Here is a 22695-nt window from a genome sequence, read left to right on the forward strand (position 1 = left end):
CGGAGGAACAGCAAACAATGCATGCCTTCGACCACGGTAATAGTTGTTGGGTGCGAACAGCCTCAGTAATTGATTGAGTAAGCCAGACATGTTAAGTCTGCCGTGTAGCAGCTTGAGGATGAAAACAATTTGTTGCATAGACCTCCTAACTTCCAACGAGTTGTACCCAAGACACCCAAGAATAAACGAGGTGGGATATAAATATGGATAGTATCCATAGACACGTTTATAAAGAAATCTTAGAAAAGCCTTTTGCACCTTCTCGAACAATAAAATATAGGTGACTTCATAGGGGTTCCAAACACACGCGCTCGATTCCAGTTTACTGCGAACAAGTGAGTTATATAAAAGCTTTATAACACACTGGCTCCGGAAATCGCGAGCATTTCTGAGGACAAACCCTAGTCTTCTGAAGGATTCTCTTGCCGTTATCGTCATGTGATCATGAAAGGTGAGCTTCCGATCGAAGGTGACTCCCAGATCTTTGACAACTGATGATCTTGTTATTTTATCTCCGTTCAGTGCATACTCATGATGAATCGGAAGCCGCCCTCGACCAAAAGTCATAACTTGACATTTGGATACATTAAACTCCATTCCATTCTCCAGGCTCCAATTGTAAACGGCATTGACATCAGCCTGAAGAGAAGTACAATCATCCATTGTTTTGATTTCGGCAAAGAGCTTGAGGTCGTCTGCGTAAAGGAGACATTTTGCGTGCCTTAGGACGGTAGGGAGGTCATTTATCATTATTAGAAAAAGTAATGGCCCTAGAATTGATCCTTGACTAACTCCAGATCGGGTGTGGTAAGGTTGAGACTCATATATTCCCAGCCTTACAAATTGCTGTCGGTCCCTGAGGTAGTCTGCAAAAAACTTCAATAGTTTGGGTGCAAACCCCAAGAGGCTTAGTTTGCCAAGGAGGATGTCGTTGTTGACTCTATCGAAAGCCTTGCGGTAGTCGAAATAGAGTACATCCACTTGCTTACCTTGATCCAATTTAGTTGAAATAAAGTCAACAAGAGCCGATAAATTTGTATCAACTGATCTCTTGGCTCGAAAACCATGCTGTTGTTCACATAGATATGTTTCTATTTGGTCATAAATGCATTTATGCAAAATACTTTCAAAAATTTTTGCTGGAGAGGACAGAATCGCGATTGGGCGGAAATCCTCGACCGACGATTTAGCCGTGCCTTTTGGGATCGGGGAAACCCTGGATATCTTCCATTGCGGGGGATAGATACCATGCTTTAAGGCAAGATTGAAAATGTGACATAGTGGCTCGATAAAGTATTTTTTTGCTGATTTCAGCACGAATGGGGGAATATTGTCCGGTCCCATTGAGCTGTTTGGTTTTAGTTTTTTAAAACCAGAGTCAACGGCCTCCATGGTAAGATCAGACATAATATTAAGGTAGTAGGAGCTTTTGGAATGATCCTGACTAGACGCAGTTTCGGCACTCAGAACAGGAATTTCTCTATGAAAAACACTAGCAAAGAAGTCCGCAAAGGCCTCCGCTGCATCCACGCCGGTGTGATCTTTACCTTTGTAGATAATCTTGGGCTCAAAACCGCCTTTAGATCGCAGGTTAGTAACATGACGCCAGAAATCAGTTGGTTTAATTTTGATAGTATTCTCAATTCGTTGGAGGTATTTGTTATATGCTTCAACCGTGCGTAATTTTAGGGATGACCTGAGCTCTGAAAACTTCGTGTAGATCTCATGACATTTAGTATGTTTCCAGACTGTATGTAATTTAGACTTGGTTTGACAGTCGCGAACAATGTCACTAGTAAACCAAACTGGATAACGTCTCACCACTTTTTTACGTTTTTTTTTAGGAGTGCAAATATTGAATATGTCATAGGTTATTTGATAAAATAGCTCAGTGGCTTCACGAACATCACCAGACTGTGTGACACTGTCCCAAGAAACCCCAGCTAGTAAGTTTATAAGAAGATCGTAGTCACATTTCATGAAGTTCCAGTCCTTTGTAAGATTTATGTTACTTGGTTTCATAATTTGAGAACCCTTCGCCCCATTGAGGCCGATTACTATATCAAGGGCTGGATGGTAGGCATCAGGTAAAACGATTCCTTCAGTTGTTTGTACATGTACCATGTTCTCATCTTCCCGGACCAAAACCACATCTAAAAGGCTACCGTGCAAATTTACAACAGAATTCTTTTCAATCATACCACAGAAAGATAGAAAATAATAATAATAATTATTGACATTCACAGACGCACTATTTAGGTTAAGGTCACCCAATATAAATATTATTCCTTTCAATTGGTGTATAACACTTTCCACTTTGCAAAACCAACGCATATATTCATCATCAGTCGCACTAGGCTTGACGTAAATAACACATATGTATACAGTATGGCCACGCCATACGTAAGTAGCCCAAAGGTCTTCACCACTGTCCGTCTCAAGGTCGGCACGTCGCGTTAAAACTATAGGAGAGCGCACTGCAAGTAGCACTCCGCCACATGGAGAGCCTCTATCACGGCGCAGTATATTCCAATCTCCACAGGTGAGTTCAGAGTCTTCAACTGAGCTGTCCAAAAATGTTTCAGTGGCTGCAACGACTTCCTGGTCGAGTAATGAAAGATTGTTCCGCCATGTTCGTAATTTAGTTTTCAGACCACGCACATTCTGATATAGAAGAGACATGGATGCAACATTCTATGATGATACATAGTAAATTCCTTAAATATGAGACAAAACCAATGAGTTGAAATTACATATTAACCGCTTGAGTCCCAGACGGCATTCATTAATGTCATAACAATTGATTATCTATTATGTCTAGATTCGCGGGCCTTGAAGGATTAATAGTGCCTACATACAATCGTCTTACACCTATTAGAAGAGCACACTGATACAAATAAATAATAAAAAATTAGGTCAGTGGGTCAAATATAGGGGCAGCTGCACGTCACTGAAAGACGATTCTGTTTACTCGGCATCTGGGCTGGAGAACATGAACCCTTGTTTACAGATGCAGATGTAAATGGAGTTATAACTGGAAAAATTTTACATGAAATGTTTAACAGAAATCAGTTAAAAGACACATACATGGAATACCAATAAGGTTGCGGAGGGAAAGCTACCTATTATAAACTAGCGGCCGCCCGCGACTTCGTTCGCGTGGACCTCGTTTTACCCCCGTTAGATATCATGTTGATAGATGGCGTTTCACGGCTTCCCCTGAATGAATATTTACGAACGTCATACAGTAGTTTGTCAAGCGCTGTAGATTTTAACCAATGACGATAGGTAGATGGCGCTTTTTACACGTCTTATTTATTTATTGAAATTTATTTGTCACATATCGACATAAGTTAGCCTATATGTTAATCTGGGTTATAAACAATAATACTGTTAAGTTTCAACAAAATCCGTTCAGTAGTTTTTGCGTGAAAGAGTAACAAATATCCAGACATCCAGACATCATGACATCCAAACTTTCGCCTTTATAATATTAGTAGGATAGGATATTTAACAATCCAAAATAATATTTACTATTTAGCATTTACTTACAGTAAATATTAGTTTAGATTGTGAAATAATTAAAATAAAAAAAGAATAAAACAAAATAGGGTTTCAAATTACCTATCTTTATCTAATTTATACAGTGTGTCCGGGCATGTAGTGATCAAACCTTAAGGGCGTAATCTATGGACAATTTTATCGATGAAAATACTTCAAATTTGGGGCTTGACCCATTTCTCGCAAAATTACAAGGATTTAAGTTTTTAATTTTAAGTTTTCACCTCTTTCTTCAAAAATAAGTGATAGCGTGGGTAGCTTAACACTAATAAGTAAAAAATTTATATCATACGATAGCCAATAAAATTATCTAGTAGTAGAAGTAGAAAACAGATACAAGTTTCATACATTTTAAGGGAGTAAGAATGGATTTAATTAGAAAAAAACATGACTTTTTTCACTTCTTTTTCAGTTATTTTCCAATACAAGAAAAACCAGATCGTTAAGGTATGTTTTATTTGCATTGTATTATTAGTATTTGAGCTATTCTACAAAACGAATGTAAATTTATCAGTCTACGTTTATTAGTTTTGACGTAATTGTTGAACAAAGATACCCCTTCCCAGCGGTTTCTATAGCGCACGAATCACACAACCTATTCCGATTACATACTAGCCGCCGACTTGTTATGCCGACTTAACCGATTATGCCCTTAAAGTTTGATCACTACAAGCCCGGACACATTGTATAGAGGTAAAGTTTGTGTGTTTGTATATTTGTTAAATTGTAAGGGGTAATCTCGGGATCTGCTGAACCTATTTTAAAAAATCTTTCACCAATAGAAAGCCACATTATTTATATGAGTGTAATAGGTTATATAAAAACCGAAAAATTGTACGCGGGCGAAGCGGCGGGCGGAAAGCTAGTTTATTTATAATTATGTAAGAGCATAATTATTAAAGTCGAAGTTAAACATTCTTTATTTGTGTGGACCTATATTAACGAGAGATGGAAGGAAGGTGTGTTCTTTGTATGACGTAGGCATCCGATTTTCTGAAATGGGGTCATGAAATGAAGGGGGTGAAAAAAGGGGGCAAAGTTTGTATGGGACAAAGTGATTCTTTGGTTCAATCTACTTGAAATTTTGCTTAACAATTCCTTAATATTATAATTCATGACAAACGTGTAAAAGGGGTAGAAAGTTATTTTGGGAGTCATTTGCTTCGAAATTGATATCAATACTAGATACTTACTGCTTTTGATTTAATTACTTTTTATTTTTACAAATGTTTGAAAACTCCATGTCAGATTGCAATCAATGTCAAGTGAAATCTCAAATTGAAATGTCTCAATCTCAATGAGGAGGCTCTGCATTTATTCCTAGAATTCCCCTAACACCGTCAAATTACCCTTTCGAATTCAAGACAGTGCAGTTTCCCATCAAAATCTGCTTCGTAATGACTATAAACAAAGTCAAAGTCTAGCGACCTCTGCATAAACTCCCATGAGTGCTCAGAGCGGGTGCCTGCGGCAGGTAACCGCGTGTGATGCTCATAGTGATTTTCGACACAGAGCCCCGTACCTACATACGTTATATATAAATTATGGAAGACCCAGACCAATACAAACAAATATGTATGCAATTTTAGTATGTTATTTTTATTTATTAATAAACAAAAAGACTGAACAAAATTGATGCGTGTACTGATTAATGTAATTAACCACATGCAAAGTTTCGTGAATTGCAACAACTATAATTTATTATCCAAGCTCTAAATAATCGCTACTACGAGTAACTGATCATAAAATGTTTTTCCAATCGCTCAAGCTCCCGAGGATCTACCGATAGGTCGGGTGACGTAATCTTGAAATTCTTTTGGCCGGCGTGGAACTTCCGGAAGGTTGGGTGACGCCACGCCTCTTTGAACCGTGTTTACTTTGGCAGTTATATTTTATATTTATTCGATTCTAAAATATATTCCCAACAATTCTGAAAGTTGTTTTAATAACTTGGATATTTTGATTTGTATTAGAAAGTGCTGTGAGTGTGACGCTTGAACGGAAGGAAGTCAACCTAACCTAACCAACTGCGTATTTCTATACTGTGTAGCCGCGAGAGCCCTTTGGCGCGCTGTCTTCGGCGAAGTATTGCGCGCGCAGATTTTGACAGCGCGAAATACCTACTTTAGCAGAAATACCAAGCCTTAATAGCAATGCATTTCAACTTATTTCGGCAGTTGGAGGCAAGAAAATTATGCTCTTACTGGGAATCAAACCCGGGAGAATCAGTAATGTGGTCTTACCATCTAGAACACTAAAGGCCATAGCAGACTTATCAACTCGAAAAGGGATCAACACCGTATCGCCTTTCGCGAGCTGTCATCGCCTTTCGCGCGCTGTCAACCGCGAGGCGAGGCGTTTACGTTACGGTGCGGATTAAGTGTGCGTTGCAGTATGGAGTTTCATACAAAGAATACTGACCGCCTCGAGTTGATACGGTACGATCCCTTTCCGGGTTGATAAGTGTGCTACGTCTTGAAGGCTAATCTAAAGCTTCACATCAATCCAAATGGTAAAAGACAATCGCGTAGCAAGCAAAAGAACAATAATAAAGAAAGAAAGATACATTTATTACAATGAACATCACACAAATACAGGCAATTAACACAAATAATAATGGAAGAAGAAAAAAAAAACAAGAGTAAACTGAGCAGTGCCACCCATTCACCAACAAGATGCCCACTGCAACGGGACCCCACTGAGCATATGCCGTGGCCCACGGTGACGAAGGCCACGGCGCTGGTTTTCAGTGTGAGTGATAGGTAATAGGACCATGAGGAACTGTATAGACTTTCTGGTAGTCCTACCACGAGGAAACAGGGAGCAGGAGACCATATACGGGACTATTCCCACCTCTCGTTCCCACCGCTGCAACTCCTGAGTACCCAGGATCTACAGCTTGACCGCCAATAACCCAACCAGTGAAGGTCAAGGTCCCGGGGGAAAGTTAAACTGCCATTGGACCCGCAACGAAATTTATCAGAAGAACATAGGAGTTCAAAGTTAAGGTTCGACTTCCCTCCATTGCAAACAAAGGTTTCATCATCATCAACAGCCCTTTACAGTCCACTGCTGAACTATGAGCCTCCTTCACTATAGTGGAGGGTTTTGCCATAATCTCCACGCTTGGCAGGCGGGTTGGAGATCGCAGTTTAAAAGATTGATGTTTTTCAGAGAGCGCTGCTGCCCGTTCTCTGTTTGATGTGTGTGTACTCCCTAAGTCGCCTCTTACGACACCCGTCGGAAGAGTAGGGGTTGGTGACAAATGTATTCTACTCTGCCGTCACCACACGGCTAAACAAAGGTTTAGTAACATGAAAAGACATGCACCAAGGACAATAAACATCAAGAAGACTATACTAAAAGACTCACCATGTTCCTTCTCGTACAGCTGCCTTAGCGACGCCAGGGACGGGTCATACTTGACTTCAGCAGGCAGACCGATCCACAGCTGCACCGCTTCTGCCGTCAGCTCTCCATTCGACACCAAGGAGTACTGACTCCTCGTCAGGTCAGGGCTGGCCTTCCTATTCGAATCAGTCCAAGATTTCACACTCTTCACAATTTTGTCCATTATTAATATTTGGGGCCTATTTGAAGCACAGTTTTCGCCAATGTCGAGTTTAAAGAGGCACGGTTTTAATTTTGTCCATAATTTTGTCTTTTAGATTTCAAACATTAGATTTTGGTGGGAGCTGGTCAAAAGGTTTGATTTGACAGTTTGACAGTGATTGATTGTGACAAGTTCCGTTTAGGAATTCGCGGTTAGATTTCAAAGAGGATGGGTTTTGGCAAGGTTTTACCCTTATTTTTGAACGATGCGACCTCGAGTCGCCTACTAAAATCGTCTTCAAGGAAGAATTTGAGAGTTTTGTAGTTGGCGACTCGCTAAAGAAATGATACTACGCGTAAATTAGTCCTTCAAGTATCACCGAATTAAGATACAATATAAATCACTTGTTACCGCGGTCTCATGCGACCATTTAGAGTTCCACGAGTTAGTTAAGCTTCTGATATAAAGCTTAAGATCGTATACGAGCTAGAAAAAATCACTTATACGCGTTGTAGGCTTTAAACGCACTTGTAAGAGTCCACAGAACAACGTAAAATATTCGCACTAAAACACCTTTTGTGCTTAAAGAAGCAATAAAGCTTATATTTGTATAAGCGGCAGAAAAAATACACTTATACGTGCTAAAGTCTTTAAACGCGCCTATAAGAGTCCACAAAACAACGTATAATATTCGCACTAAAACACTTTAAAGATCACAAATAATATTATATTCAAAGTCAACTGATTTCTTCAACTACTTTTGAATGACTGATGCTAGAGAAAAGGCTCTATAAAAGGGTAATCATTAATGAGTCGCTCTCATTAAAACCTAATTAGTTAATTAAATTTAAAGACATTGGACTAATACTCTTACTCATAAGGCCCTTTAGTTAAGGACCATTATAAATATTTAATTAATGTAATTTTGTGCAATATATTAATCATCAAATGGTGTTTAAAAAAAGACGTTACAATTTAAAAGCTTCCTCATCATCATCATCATCATCATCATTATCATCATCATCATCATCATCATCTCAGCTATAGGACGTCCACTGCTGAACATAGGCCTCCCAAAATGCTTTCCATGCCCGGTTGGTAGCGGCCTTTCCGAATCTATAAATAATTTTAATAAGAAACTTCACTCATTCTACCACTTGCAAGAAAAGAAATTGTGTTTACTTTCGCATTATATTATTAGTAAGTACTCTTCTAGATTATTAAATAAATAAACACCTAATGTATCTAGAATATCTATACTTCTATACTAATATTATAAATGCGAAAGTAACTCTGTCTGTCTGTCTGTCTTGCTTTCACGCCTAAACCACTGAACCGATTTTGATGAAATTTGGCATAGAGATAGTTTGAGTCCCGGGAAAGGACATAGGATAGTTTTTATCCCGGTTTTTGAAACAGTGACGCGCGCGATAAAGTTTTTCTGTGAGTGACAAAAAATTCCACGCGGGCGACGCCGCGGGCGGAAAGCTAGTTGTATATAAAATGTTATTTAGGTACTGCATTTGCTATTGAGTACTATGCACATAATTATGTTTCTTTGACACAAAGTTACGAATAACTTTACATTACTTATTTAGTGGTTGGCGGAATTACGATATTTTGACCGACAAAGTAGCTTTTTAAATTTTTTCAGCAATATAAATTTTTGTATTGCACAAATTACTAATAGTCCCGTTAACCCCTCGTGCAAAGCTAAGGCCGGATAGCACCATCTTAATTTAACTATAGTGTAATAGTGAGTATTAACATACTTTAACTGTGTCCAAACTCTACAAAAACACCGGTTAAGGTTATAGTTTCTGTTAAAGTAAGATGGTGCAACTTAGTCTTATGTTTGGGTTTGAAAAAAAAATAAACGTAAGTTCCTATCGCCGATTTATTATAAAATAAAATTATCAAACAAACGATAAACTTTCACATGAATCATCACAGATTTTACGGTCACCAGAAAAAAAAACAATAACAAAAACAAATAACAACCCTTCAAGGCTATCATTGAAAAATACACTAAAAAACCTCCGAGATAAGAAACTATAGTAAACATTTGAAAAGTGGCGTTTAGGTGCACTGAACTCGTTATAACCAGTCTGAACCAGATCGGACCGGTTTTGCGACGAGTTAAAAGCAGGTTTTGCGATGGATATTTGCATAAAGCAGAAAATGGCAGCCAGAGAGACCTATAAAGTATCCAATAATCTAAATTTTTACACTAATCTACCTATCTAATATCTATAAAAGCGAAAGGTCACTGACTGACCCACTCATCACGAAATTCAGAAACTACAAGTGCTAGGAGTCTCAATGCATGGGGATGGGAGTTCCTTTTAGAACGTAGGTGCTCACTAAGACGGGATTTTGCAAAATTCAACCCCTAAAACGGGATCCACGCGTACGAAGTCACGGGCGGCCGCTAGTATAGGAGAAAAGCGAAATACCACAAACTGATTTATCACGACATCTCAGGCATAACACCTACAAACTTGAAATTTGCCAGGTTCCTTATAGGGTGTAGACATCCGCTAAGAACGGATTTTACGAAACTCCACCCCTAAAGGGGTAAAACGGATCCACGCGTACGAAGTCGCGGGCGGCCGCTAGTATATTAATAAGGATAGGGGATAATATTCTTGAAAAAGGGGGATAACATTTATATGACAGACCGAAATTCCCATCATCATCATTTCAGCCACAGGACGTCCACTGCTGAACATAGGCCTCCCCCAATGACTTCCACATCGCCCGGTTGGTAGCGGCCTGCATCCAGCGCCTTCCTGGCTTCCTGCTACTTTTATGCTAGGTTATGAGTGTCTACTTTGTGAGAAATATAAATTAGTTGTTCATAAGAAAATCGCTCTTTATGAGGCCTATAGCAAAAGGCCACGTTACGGAAAACGCAGCGTGGGGCATCCACCCATAAGGTGGACCGACGAACTGATGGAGGTAGCAGGAAAGGCTCTTGATGCAGGCCGCTACCAACCGGGCGATGTAGAAGTCATTGGGGGAGGCCTATGTTCAACAGTGGACGTCCTGTGGCTGAAATGATGATGATGATGAAGAAAAACGTGAAAATGTTTGTACTGAAAAACGAATTAAAAAAAGGTTTAATCATTTTTTTTCCTATTTGTGTGGATTCGGACTTCTCTCTCTATTTTTGTTGTGTAAATAATAGGTCATACGTAATGTCTACTGACTGAGTAACATAGGTAATTATTTATTTACTTATTATGAGTAATTGTAAGGAACTATTGAGTCTACAGAAATTGCCTATAATTTAGTATTACTGTTTTAAGCGTAGGTGTTACTGAAGAAAATGGATAGCAAGTATTTTTGTTTCATAATGATTTAACTTTTCCTTGTCCTTACTTCCCTACTAATATTACAAATGTGAAAGTACGCGGTACGTCTGTCTGTTACGCTTTCATACCTAAACCATTGTAGATTTTGATAAAATTTGGTTAGAGATAATTTGAGTCCCGGGAAAGGACATAGGATAGTTTTTATCCCGGTTTTTGAAACAGGGACGCACGCGCGCGATAAAGATTTTCCAAGAGACCAAACTTCATGCCGGCGAAGCCGCAGGCAAATGCTAGTAGAAAATAAATTCATATAATATTAAAAATGCAAAGATCACTCTGTCTGTTACTTTTCACGGTTAAACTACTGAAATGGAGGGTCGAAATCCAGGGAAAAACATAAATTCCACACACAATAAAGTATTTCTTGTTAAGACCGAAATTAGGTAGTAAGGCACGCAACTCTTTTAATACATACAATAATAAATAAATTACTACACACAACAGATACAAAATACATACCTCGATATGGAAAATGTTGTATCCAACTCAATGTCATCCATTTTTCACAAATTGTTCATATTTTCACTTGAAACTGCGATGAACATTATTGCATAACAACAAATGGTTAACTGAATTATTTCTATTTATTTGACAACCGTTATCATTGAGGAAATGATATACTTATTAACGGGAAGAAATATTATGTTACTAGCTATGCCCGCGACTTCGTACGCGTGAAAATAGTTAGAATAATATTTTCCGCTTTTGCAGTAGTTTTCTTTACTCCATTATCCATGACTAAAGCTGAAGAGTTTGTTTGTTTGGTTGAACGCGCTAATCTCAGGAACTACTGGTCTCACGTGATTTTTTTTGTGTTAAGGCCATTTATCGAGGAAGGCTTTAGACACAGTATATTCAAATTCAAATTCAAATTCAAATTCAAATTCAAATTCAAATTCAAATTCAAATTCAAATTCAAATTCAAATTCAAATTCAAATTCAAATTCAAATTCAAATTCAAATTCAAATTCAAATTCAAATTCAAATTCAAATTCAAATTCAAATTCAAATTCAAATTCAAATTCAAATTCAAATTCAAATTCAAATTCAAATTCAAAATTCAAATTCATTTATTTGCACAGGAACATGGTACAATACAGATGTCAGATAAAAACAATCAGGTTCAACATGTTTCAACAGGTACAGCCAATAGGGGCGGAGCAGTAGGTAAAGATAATTATTTTCACGCGTACGAAGTCGCGGGCACAGCTAGCATTTAATTTATTAATCATCACATTGCTTCAAAAACTACAAGTAAATACTTTTGTAATATTCATCGCAATTTCAATTAACTAATTTAAATACTTTTTCTCTTGCTCAAAGACAACTTTTCTAACTTGTGAGCGTATATGGATGTGAAAGTAACCCGTCTGGCTTGACAGCTATGTGAAAATAGTGAAAATAGGTACAGCCGCCACCAAAAGCTGAAGTTGGAAAAAGTGAAAACTGGCTAAGTTCGAATCGGACTCGTTTTTGAAGGGTTAAGTTCAGGTCTTTTCAGTATTTTTCCGTTTTTAGCTAAAAATAATATTAGGTACTTAATAGATATTACATATTACATACTTCGAACTCCTCCTATGTTCTTCTGATTAATTTCGTCGCGGGTCTAATGATAGTTTAACTTTCCCCCGGGACAAAATTGACCTTCACTAGTTGGGTTATTGGCGCTCAAGCTGTAGATCCTGGCTACACAGGAGTTGCAGCGGTGGGAACGAGAGGTGGGAATAGTCCCGCATTACGTGAATGTAAATTTTATTTAGTGTTCGTGAAACAAAATAGTGTAACATCACTTCAAATCCTCTCAATTTGATACAAACAAATGTGCTACATAACCGTCGGTCTACATGTGGACAGACTCCCCACTAGGTGGACAGACGATCTGGTGAAGGTAGCGGGAAGTATCTGGATGCGGGCAACGCAGGACCGGTCGTTATGGAAATCCATGGATAGGATTGTCCAGCAGTGGACGTCATTTGGCTGAAACGAACGAACGAAGATGCTAAGCTAACTTTATGGAGGAAGAGTCGCATGCTTAAGCTAGTATTCTATACCTATCAATATCAGTAATGTCACCGCATGCCTAAACTATACGTCAATATTAATAAACTCTGACATTATGACCACAAAACCGCACGTCTAAGCCATCTTTTCACCATTACTCATCATTTAGTACATATTATATTACGAGGAAATAATAGTTTACACTAGGTAAATAATGTAAAACCATGGCATATACATAGAGCTAGTGAAATTAGCATTAAAGAAATTAGTAAGCTGAAGTGGCAATGGGCAGGACACGTCATAGTACGCAAAACTGACGGCCGATGGAGCAGCAAGGTTCTGGAGTGGAGGCCACGCACCGGAAAACGCAGCGCGTGACGTCCACCTACAAGGTGGACCGACGACCTGATAAAGGTCGGGAAGGAATTCGCTGGATGGAGGCCGCTACCAACCGGTTATTACGGAAATCATTGGAGGAGGCCTATGTTCAGCAGTGGACGTCCTATGGCTGAAATGATGATGATGAAACAAAATAAGTATTCAACAAATCTATTTTGTTCACAACTGTACCCAAAATCGTAAAATCAATACAATAGCCTATGGTTAAGATAAGAGATTGCATCATACAAGAAACTAATGAGCAGGTGAGAACTGAGAACATGACTTTTACTGTAAAATACTTTTAAATGACTTTTAGGGTGGATTTACATAGCCCGATAGTGTGACGGCTTTTTAACAGAATGAAAATATTTTGTTTAAAAATACCGGTATTTTTTCTACCGTCTGGATTTTTTTACAGCGTGTTCTACCCATGAATATGAACAACTTTCACTATGAGATGAACTCTGAAATTACGAAAAAAATCTGCTGTTTCATACATTTTGGTAAAGTAAGTTGAACTTTTGCAGACAGTAAAAAAAACTTCCAGTATAAAATTACTCTGTATTGTTTTTTTTGGTACCTAAGTAATGTTAAGTAATATGCGTTTTTCATTCTCTTTATTTTTCTTTATTTATTGCCCTCGTGGATATTAGTTTTCACGATTTTTCGGGAAACTTTCTACTTTTCCTCTGCATAAAAACTTAAAAACATCCGCCCAACCGGCCATTGTGGAAATCGTTGGGGGAGGCTTATGTTCAGCAGTGGACTTCCTATGGCTGAAATGATGATGATGATGAAAGTGCCACAGTGCTCCGTTTTCTTATTAAATAGTTTATGTACTTAGTTAAGTATTTTTTCTTTGTCGGAACAAGATATCAGTAATCAGTAATTGACATTAATACAGACTGAACAAATGTTGAATTTTTATCACAAACATAATATTGTTGTGTTTATGTGACACATTTCCGTTAATTGCTAAGATAGCGGAATTCTAATTAAAAGAAATTGTAAACATATTGATACTTCCCACGGAAAATTTATTCAAGTTAGATAACGTCATAAAGTAATTATTCCTACGGATTATAGCAACAACCACGAGCTGTCAAACGAAACTGATTTTGGATGACACTGGATGTAATTTGTCTGTCAGTTTATTTATTTATTTATTTATTTATTTATTTATTTATTTATTTATTTATTTATTTATTTATTTATTTATTTATTTATTTATTTATTTATATAAGGCACAGCTACAGAGAACAAACAATAACAATAGGTACAATTAACACAACAACATAGCACAATATTAAGTCTGAACTCAGTTGTCAGGATTATAGTGATTTTGTACAATAAATCGATCACTGAACAAATCACATATAGTGTAGTAATTAGCAGGAAATACAATGAATACTTAAGGCTGGGTGGCGCCATCTTGCTGTAACTTTAATAATCTTCAAAAATCTATCAAATTCCATACAAAAAACACCCAGTTGCTGCTATGGTAACAGTTGAAGTAAGCTGGTGCAACTGAGCCCGAAAACTACGGACGAGAACTATTGCCGACAAACTGTAATGCAGTTTGGCAAGTGTATCTTTATGTATTGGTGTGTATCCTTTTGTGAACAATAAATAAAAAAAATATATGATTGCCACCGCCGCTACCAACCGTGCGATGTGGAAGTCATTGGGAGAGGCCTATGTTCAGCAGTGGACGTCCTGTGGCTGAAATGATGATGATGATAATTATTATTATTATCATCAATCAGCCTATAGCAGTTCACTGCTAGAGTAAGGGGTCTTCCTACTTAGAGGCAAGAAAAAAGAATTTAATTTAAAAAATCCTTCTTTGTTTTTGTTAACTTTTATTTTTCTCCCAAAATTCGTGCTGTGTAAACCGTTCAGTTGATCGCATTTTAATTTTCGGTTGTATTACTATAGATTGTAGGCTTTAATGTTTAAAAATACGGAATAATTTCTATGACACAGGTTGTATTAAAACATTGGCCAAGTGCGTGTCGTGCCACGCGCAGTGTAGGGTTCCGTAGTTGTCCGTCGTTACCATAAAGTCACTTATAAGGATATTCTCTTCTAAGGATTTTTTATGAGGTATGATATTTTATAATATTATATCAGTTAAACGACTATTAATTATTCTGAAACTAACTGATCTATCTTAACCGTTATAGTTTTCCTTGAAAGTTCATAAAAAACACTATTTATTATTATGATTTTTTCCAGATTTTTCAAGCCAACAGTTTAGTTTTTAGAGGGGGGGGGGGGGATTGGAGAGGGCCGTGTTCCTTGTAAGGGATACCACATGACCTGATGATAATTAAAATCATTTTTTTGATACGGAACCCTAAAATTTATTTATACTAATATTATAAATTCGAAAGTAACTCTGTCTGTCTGTCTTGCTTTCACGCCTAAACCACTGAACCTATTTTGATGAAATTTAGCATAGAGATAGTTTGAGTCCCGGGAAAGGACAAAGGATAGTTTTTATCCCGGTTTTTGAAACAGGGACGCGCGCGATAAACTTTTTCTGTGACAGACACAATTCCACGCGGGCGAAGCCGCGGGCGGAAAGCTAGTTGTTTGTAAAAAAAATCTTTGCGAATATAAGTCACATTCCATTGTTTTCAATTAGTTTTGGCTGATAATTATGTGGTTCCATGCACATTCCATGTTAAATATAATAATAATAAATCTTTGGACAATTTCACACAGCGCCAGCTAGCCCCAAAGTAAGCAACTTAATGCTTGTGTTATGGGTGCTAGCTTAACGGATATACTACTTATATACTTTTTTTTTTTTAAATACATACATATTATACAAAGTCACACCCAGACCCGTCACAGAAATTAAAATTCATCATTTCAATTTCTGCCCGGCCGGGAATCGAACCCGGGACCTCTCGGCATAGTAGTCCGTTCTGAACCACTACACCAAACGGCCGACTAAAAAACATACATACACGTAAAAATACATACATACACGTGTATTTACTTGTATTGATATGTAAATTGAGATTTTGTTACATCGTTCAAGGTCACTTGTGGGCAAAAACTTAAGAGTAGTATAATTAGAAGAGATATACAGGGTGTTAGGTAAATGGGTATATGAGCCGACACTAGCCCATGTTAACATGGGCATATAAATGGTATGGTGAAGTGAGAAATTTGATATAATTTTTTTTTTAATTTTCATACAATATAAATTTTATTACATCCGATTTGTATGTAAATTAAAATAAATATATCAATTTTCTGACTTCACCATACCATTTATATGTCCATGTTAACATGGGCTAGTGTCTTCTCATATACCTACCCATTTACCTAACACCCTGTAAAATAAAAATTGAGTCATAACGCGGGTTTGCACATATTACATAAAAGGTTAAGAAAGTCAGTTGCTGGTTGAGGATTCCGGGTGAAGCTCGCTTCCACCTTCGGCCTGATCATCACTTACCATCAAGTGAGATGAGATGCAGGCCAAGAGCTTTCTTAAACTTAGGTACGATGGTGGTGGAAGCTACCACCAACCAAACCGAGCAAAAAATGTTGTCCTCACTGGAAAACGAACCCGGTACCACTCTAGTCTAGATAGAGGAGGTAAAACAGACCCTGAAACTAAAATCTCAATTAATTGATCTCCTTGAACACGCAGTGTCTAGCTTCAATGGAAAATTCCAATTGTTTATTTTGAAACGTATTTTTGCTTATTGCTACTCTGGTGTCATTTTATTGCAGTGTCTGTCTGCATTTCTAGGCAGCTTTTTGTACTTGTGTGACTAATAAATAGAATTACAGTCAGTAGACTCTGTTTGTCTTTTTTGTCGTATGAAAATAAGGCGAAAATACTCTATTTGTATTTTTTTCATAGATATAAAATTAGTACGACAAAATTATAAACTAACTGAATTAAGTATATTTACTAACGAAAAAATTGTTTAAAAAGTCATAATTTTAGTCCTGAAAGAAAAACCAATTCACCTATGAAGTATGTAATAAAAATTTTGAAGAATGAAATTTTTAACTGACTTAATAAGAAGTTGTTTGAAGAAATATTTTGTTTTTTTTTAAGATTCAGATTTAATTCATAAGAAATAAAAATAGCTAAGTTTATCTCAAAGGAGACTCCCTTAGCCGCAATACCTAAGCCTGTCATTGAAGGAAAACCACAAATAGGGAAAAACAACAAATAAATAAAAAAAAACGAATAAAAGGCATGTTATATTTTCGACCGTAGTACAGATTTTGCAGAGAAGTCCTGTGTGGAGTTTTTTTTAATGCGTAACAAGGCGATTTGAACGATTAAATGACTCATGATGATGAATCGTGATTAAGTTACACTATCCTTACTAATACATCGAACCTGTTGAGGCGGTTTTTTGTTAGGTACTAAGCTCTTTTTTTTAATGATTTTTTTGCCTAGCCGATATTATTTTTGAGCAGTTTTTTTACTTCTTTCGGGCTTACTGCACCATTTACCACTGTGCCACTACATGCATCAGACTTGTAAACAAACAACCACTCCTACACCAGCTCCATACTAATGGCGCACGTGACTCTGATAACGATGTTATGTTGCAGCACAAGTGGGGAATCGGATATTCTTAAAAAAAGGCTAAGTGGGTGTTAAGTATTTATTGAAGAGTGTTAATTATTAACGTTGGGGAAGGCCTATGTTCAGCAGTGGACGTCCTATGGCTGAAATGATGACGATGAATTAATTAATGTCCTTTTAAAAAAAGTTTTTCTTTTACATATCACGTTTTTTTTTCTTTTATAAGTTATTTAAGAAAAAATAACAGGTACGCAAATAGGCGATATGACCCTAATAATAACATAGAATAAGGCCTATTTTTTTTAATTGAGAACTACAGCTTAAGCGATGAAATAAAATTGCCGCCCAGTTTTTGAATTGAGAACTACAGCATACTTAAACGTTTTCATATTTTACTCAAGGAAGAATTCAATATTAAAATGTCATACTACAAAGCAAAAAAAAAAAGCCAAAAACTCAATTCAGAAAACAGGCCTAGGTGTAGGAATGTCTCAGACGTAGTACCGGGATTCCCAACTGCATAAACAGCAGTTTATTTGTCTGCCATGTTTATTTATAAACACTTGCCTCAGAGTTGGCACGACACGCTACAATAAAACAGGAACGAGTCGCACTCGTGATAAGTGACAGTGTTTAGCAAAACGTTTGTTAGTAAACATAGGGACTTACGCCCGTTTTCACAATCAATCCCTAATTTTTAAGCGACCCCTATGGTAACACATAACAGGAATTTTGTTTTTATAGGAGTCACTTAAAAATTAGGGATTTATGATGAAACGGGCATTTGTTCTCTGTCTGAAGTATAATGCAGCGATGTTTTTCAGCACGTTATGCGATACAAAATGCGAACATCAGGCCTCCCCAACCCGTCTGGCCAGCGTGGGGAGTGTAGGACAAATCCTCCATTTGCCTCTGGTAAATTAGAGTGGGTCGTGCTCCTGCAGTGGGGAGAGATGAAGACACCAACACCAAATTTACAAAAAGCCAACCAAAGTTAAAAAAACTCGATTTGTCCATTTTATTTTAAATCAACAGAATTTTGAAGCTAATTGAAAACAGATTGGGTTTTCAAGGCTATGAAGTATTTTTAGATGCTAAAATTGTGACTTGGTTTGTTGTTGTCATTGTCTTCAGATGTTACTCTACGCGTTAGAAGTTTTTAATGTGTGCGGTGTCCCAGAAAATGTTAAACTGCGCAAAAATAGAAATACTAGTTCAGAACGGAACAATTTAGGGATATTATTTTTCTTTGGTCTTTAAAGACGTTCCCATTTTTTTTAAAGAAGAAAATTGTATTAATTAGGTAAATATTTTTTTCAGCAGTTTTCAATTTCCACATAAGCCAATGGATTTTTTTTTCAAGTAAAAAATTCAAAATTAATACAGACAATTTGAGGAACAACTTAATTCACAGTTTACCAGCAACATATTATTATGTGTAAGTGTGTATGAATGAATGGGCTTGGATGTGTGAGCATTGCGTTTATCTTAATTATTTAAACTGCCATTAACTGTATTTCACGTGTACTTAAGTTTTAGAATGCGGAAAGGTTTATAAGAATTTTATGGAAATTTCAGAAAATATCTGGATTTTTTTAAAATTATTTTACAGAAATTTCTGAAATAACTGACGCAAAATGTGACGATTAATGCATAAAATTGTAATCAATCTGCTAAGGAGCAGTAGTAATTATAATTATTATCTAAAAAGATAAATCATTCGTCATCATCATCATTTCAGCCTACGGCAGTCATCAGGTCATTGAGTTTCCACCACAGAAACACGCTCTTTTAATTTACTAGAGGCAAATGGAGGATTTGGCTTACACTCCGCACGCTGGCCAGACGGGTTGGGGAGGCCTGATGTTCGAAATGTCCCTTAGAAGTCTATTATGACGTCTTGTAGGTAGAAGCGGCATAATAGAATTTCTATGCCAGAACTTACACGGTTAAAAAAATATGATCAAGGTATTTCATTTTCCTTTTGTGGTTTTCCTTCAAAAGACACGCTTAGGTACACCTAAGAGGTAGCTTAGGTATGTCTCTTTTTAATTTTTTTTTTAATTTCTTACTGACTAGTAGATATTTTTATTTCGTCGTTTGGACGCTAACAGGTGACTTGACCCTATTATTGGTAAACAGTAGCCATATAAAGCTCTCGTTAAACAAATCGTCCCTTACCGAAGTTAAGGCAAAATATTTGTTTAAACCTAAAGTTTCGGCCTTGCCTGCCTTTATAAGGATAGAGTAACATAAAGACAACCGTGGGAGTATTATTGCAAGGTTGCTTATGGTTTGGACGTGTCAACAAGCCCATAAAAAAGATCCTACTAAGGCTGGTTTTAGTGCCGTCCGGTGCGGACCCGCTCCGCAGGGCCAATCTGTAACTTCTAGGGAGCATTTTAGAGTAATGCGGTCCGGAGGAACCGCCCGCTCCCTAGCAGTTCATACAGATCAGCTGTGCGGAGCGATCCGCACTGACAGTCCGCGTGATACTAAAACCAGCCTAATTTATATAATATTATAAATGCGAAAGTTTGTATGGATGTCTCTGGATGTCAACATGTTTGTTACTCTTTCACGCAGAAACTATTGAACGGATTTTGATGAAACTTTACACTATTATTGTTTATAGCCGAGAATAACATATAGGCTATAATTTATGACGATCTGTGACAAACTAAATTTTACGCGGGTGAAGCCGCGGGCAAACGCAAGTAGGTATAGTCATATAATGGCATTTCAAGCTAAATATTGTGCACTTTAGGTCATTGTTATAAGTGCTATTTTCTAGCAAAAATGTTTTTACTACGAATCAACATCTTTTATAGTGTAACAGTCTTCTGAGAACTTAACAATAGTAATTCACACTAACTATAATATAATATGAAGAGGCAAAGTTTGTGAGTTTGTTTGTAAGCACCCTTTAAAACTACTGAACCGATTCAGATTATTCCTAAGGGGGATTTAAATAAATAAATTATAAATAAATATCCTTGGACATTTTTACACTGCGCCGCTAGTCCCAAACTAAGCAAAGCTTGTGCTATGGGTACTAGACAACGGATATAAATATACTTAAATAATTTTTTTTGTAAATACTTACATAATACATAGAAAACACCCAGATCCGTCATAGAAACTAAAATTCATCATTTCAATTTCTGCCCGATCGGGAATCGAACCCGGGACCACTTGGCATAGTAGTCCGTTCTGAACCACTACACCAAACGGCCAACAAAGTTTTTGTAGGTGCTCACTAAGACGGGATTTTGCAAAATTCTACCCCTTAAGGGGGTTAAATGAGGTCCATGCGTACGAAGTCGCGGGCGGCTGCTAGTCTATATAAATAAAAATGAATTATTATTGATGTTCGTTAGTCTGATTAAAACTCGAGAACGGCTGGGCCGATTGAGCTGATTTTGGTTTTAAAATGTTTGTCGTAGTCCAGGGCAGGTCTAAACGGTGAGCAAATACGCGCGCGATATTGTTTTTCTGTGACAAAATTCCACGCGGGCGAAGCCGCGGGCGGAAAGCTAGTATAAAATATGTGCGGTTCGTCATTATAAAACTGCTGTAAATAAATAAAAATAATGAAGCGCAGTGATTACAACCGATAACGAAGGTATGCGCCCACGCATTGTTACTGCTAGGAAGTTGTACAGTTAACACAATGATTAAATACATTTTTGTTTTAATATCGCACTTATCACAACTGCCTATTAAAGCGAAAGGTCACTGACTGATTGACTGACTCACTCACTCATCACGAAATCTCAGAAACTACAAGTTTCAAGTCTCAGAAACTACAAAATTTAACAAATAGTTATTTTAACTAAGAATAAAAAAACTGGGCCTTAGAAGTTTAAAACAAGCCCCACTCAACCAAACTGAGTGACATTTTTTTGCCCCTACCTAGAAATCGAACCTGAGACCTCTGGGTCTGAGACAGGTGTCGAACGTGTCTTACCACTAGGCCACAGTGGATATAGAGCAATCAGTGAATGCCAGACCTAGGTTATTTTTTAGAAGCTGAAAGTTTGTCAGCGCATGCTCCCAACATAGGTAAGAACGTTGGACCTTCATAAAGTTTGGCTTTGACTTTATAATTTCATAATATCGCTAAGTTTCATGCCTTATTTCACAAAAAATGTACCAAATCTGTAGTCTTAGACTAGGCGCAGACCACCGACTTTTAGTTGGTCGATAGTTTGCCCCGATTCTACATTTGTATGAAGAATCGGCCAATATCAAATCGGTGTAATGTGTCTTTCATACATCTCCATACTGATCAACACCTTTTTTTTTTTTTTGTACGTGGAAAAAATGCATAAAACTGCATACCCGCCGCTGTGGCCAGGCGACGGATTATGTGGGGCTCTCCATGCCAGAAGGGCAAGGCCTACCCACTAAAACAACCACGAATGTCCTTCTTTCTGGGCATAGGGGAAATGCCGGTATAGCGAACCTTGTCCCGATTTCCGCCTATGCCCAGTTTGTCCAGCAGTGCGGACCCACCTTTTGTGCCACGGACATCAAGTGCGCTTTCGCGCATACTATGTACAGAACTATACAAACATACAGAATATATTTACAATAAGATATTATTTACAATAACAATTATTTACAATAAGATCCAGTCAACAGGTGTAAAGAGCCTGTCGACTGGCGCTTATCAGTCCTCTCCTATTTAACTATCAGAGACGGCGCGCAAAAGCCCGCCGCCTCTGGCCCACCCTCTTGCGGCGTATGGGATCGGCAGAGGGATCCTCCTCCCTTTCCCGTTCCGCCGCCTCCTTTGTGGCAATCACAGCTTCGCAGAAAGCCTTGACCGCGTCCCATCCTGGTTTGCTGCCAACCATGGCCTTGATCATTGCCGGCAGTGTAATGTCCAATCCGATTGCCGCTTGGAGCCTGGCTCGTTGCGGCGCCCACGCGGTGCACACCTCAAGCGTGTGCTCCGCCGTATCTACCGGGTCATCGCAGTGGTGACACGCGGTGGTCCTCTCGCGACCGATGCGGTGCAGGTATTTCCCGAAGCAGCCATGTCCGGTCAGTACCTGCACCATCCGGTAAGTGAGAGGACCCTCTCGTGCCTCCAGCCATTGTCTTAAACAGGGCTGCAATGCGGTGACTGTGCGGTGTCCTGCGCTAGGCTCTGCTAGCCAGTCTGCCCACTCATCGATGATTGCTTCGCGCGCCTCCTCACGCCAGTGCTCGACCTCGCGAGGTGCTGGAGGGTTACCGCT

The 22695-nt window shown here is 38.0% G+C and overlaps 1 protein-coding gene across 2 annotated transcripts in view; it reads right to left on the reverse strand.

Annotated features, from left to right (window-relative positions):
- The window catches only part of LOC135085664 (P protein-like), a 66353-nt gene that overhangs the window by 37658 nt on the left and 6000 nt on the right, over nucleotides 1–22695 (reverse strand). For both annotated transcript variants that reach the window (XM_063980451.1, XM_063980450.1), the window contains exon 2: nucleotides 6934–7256. In XM_063980451.1, the coding sequence (XP_063836521.1) occupies nucleotides 6934–7135 (202 nt within the window). In that variant the 5' untranslated portion in view covers nucleotides 7136–7256. The remainder of the gene's footprint in view (nucleotides 1–6933; nucleotides 7257–22695) is intronic.

This window comes from Ostrinia nubilalis, chromosome 29 (genome assembly GCF_963855985.1).
Source record: "Ostrinia nubilalis chromosome 29, ilOstNubi1.1, whole genome shotgun sequence".
NCBI classification, from domain to species: domain Eukaryota; kingdom Metazoa; phylum Arthropoda; class Insecta; order Lepidoptera; family Crambidae; genus Ostrinia; species Ostrinia nubilalis.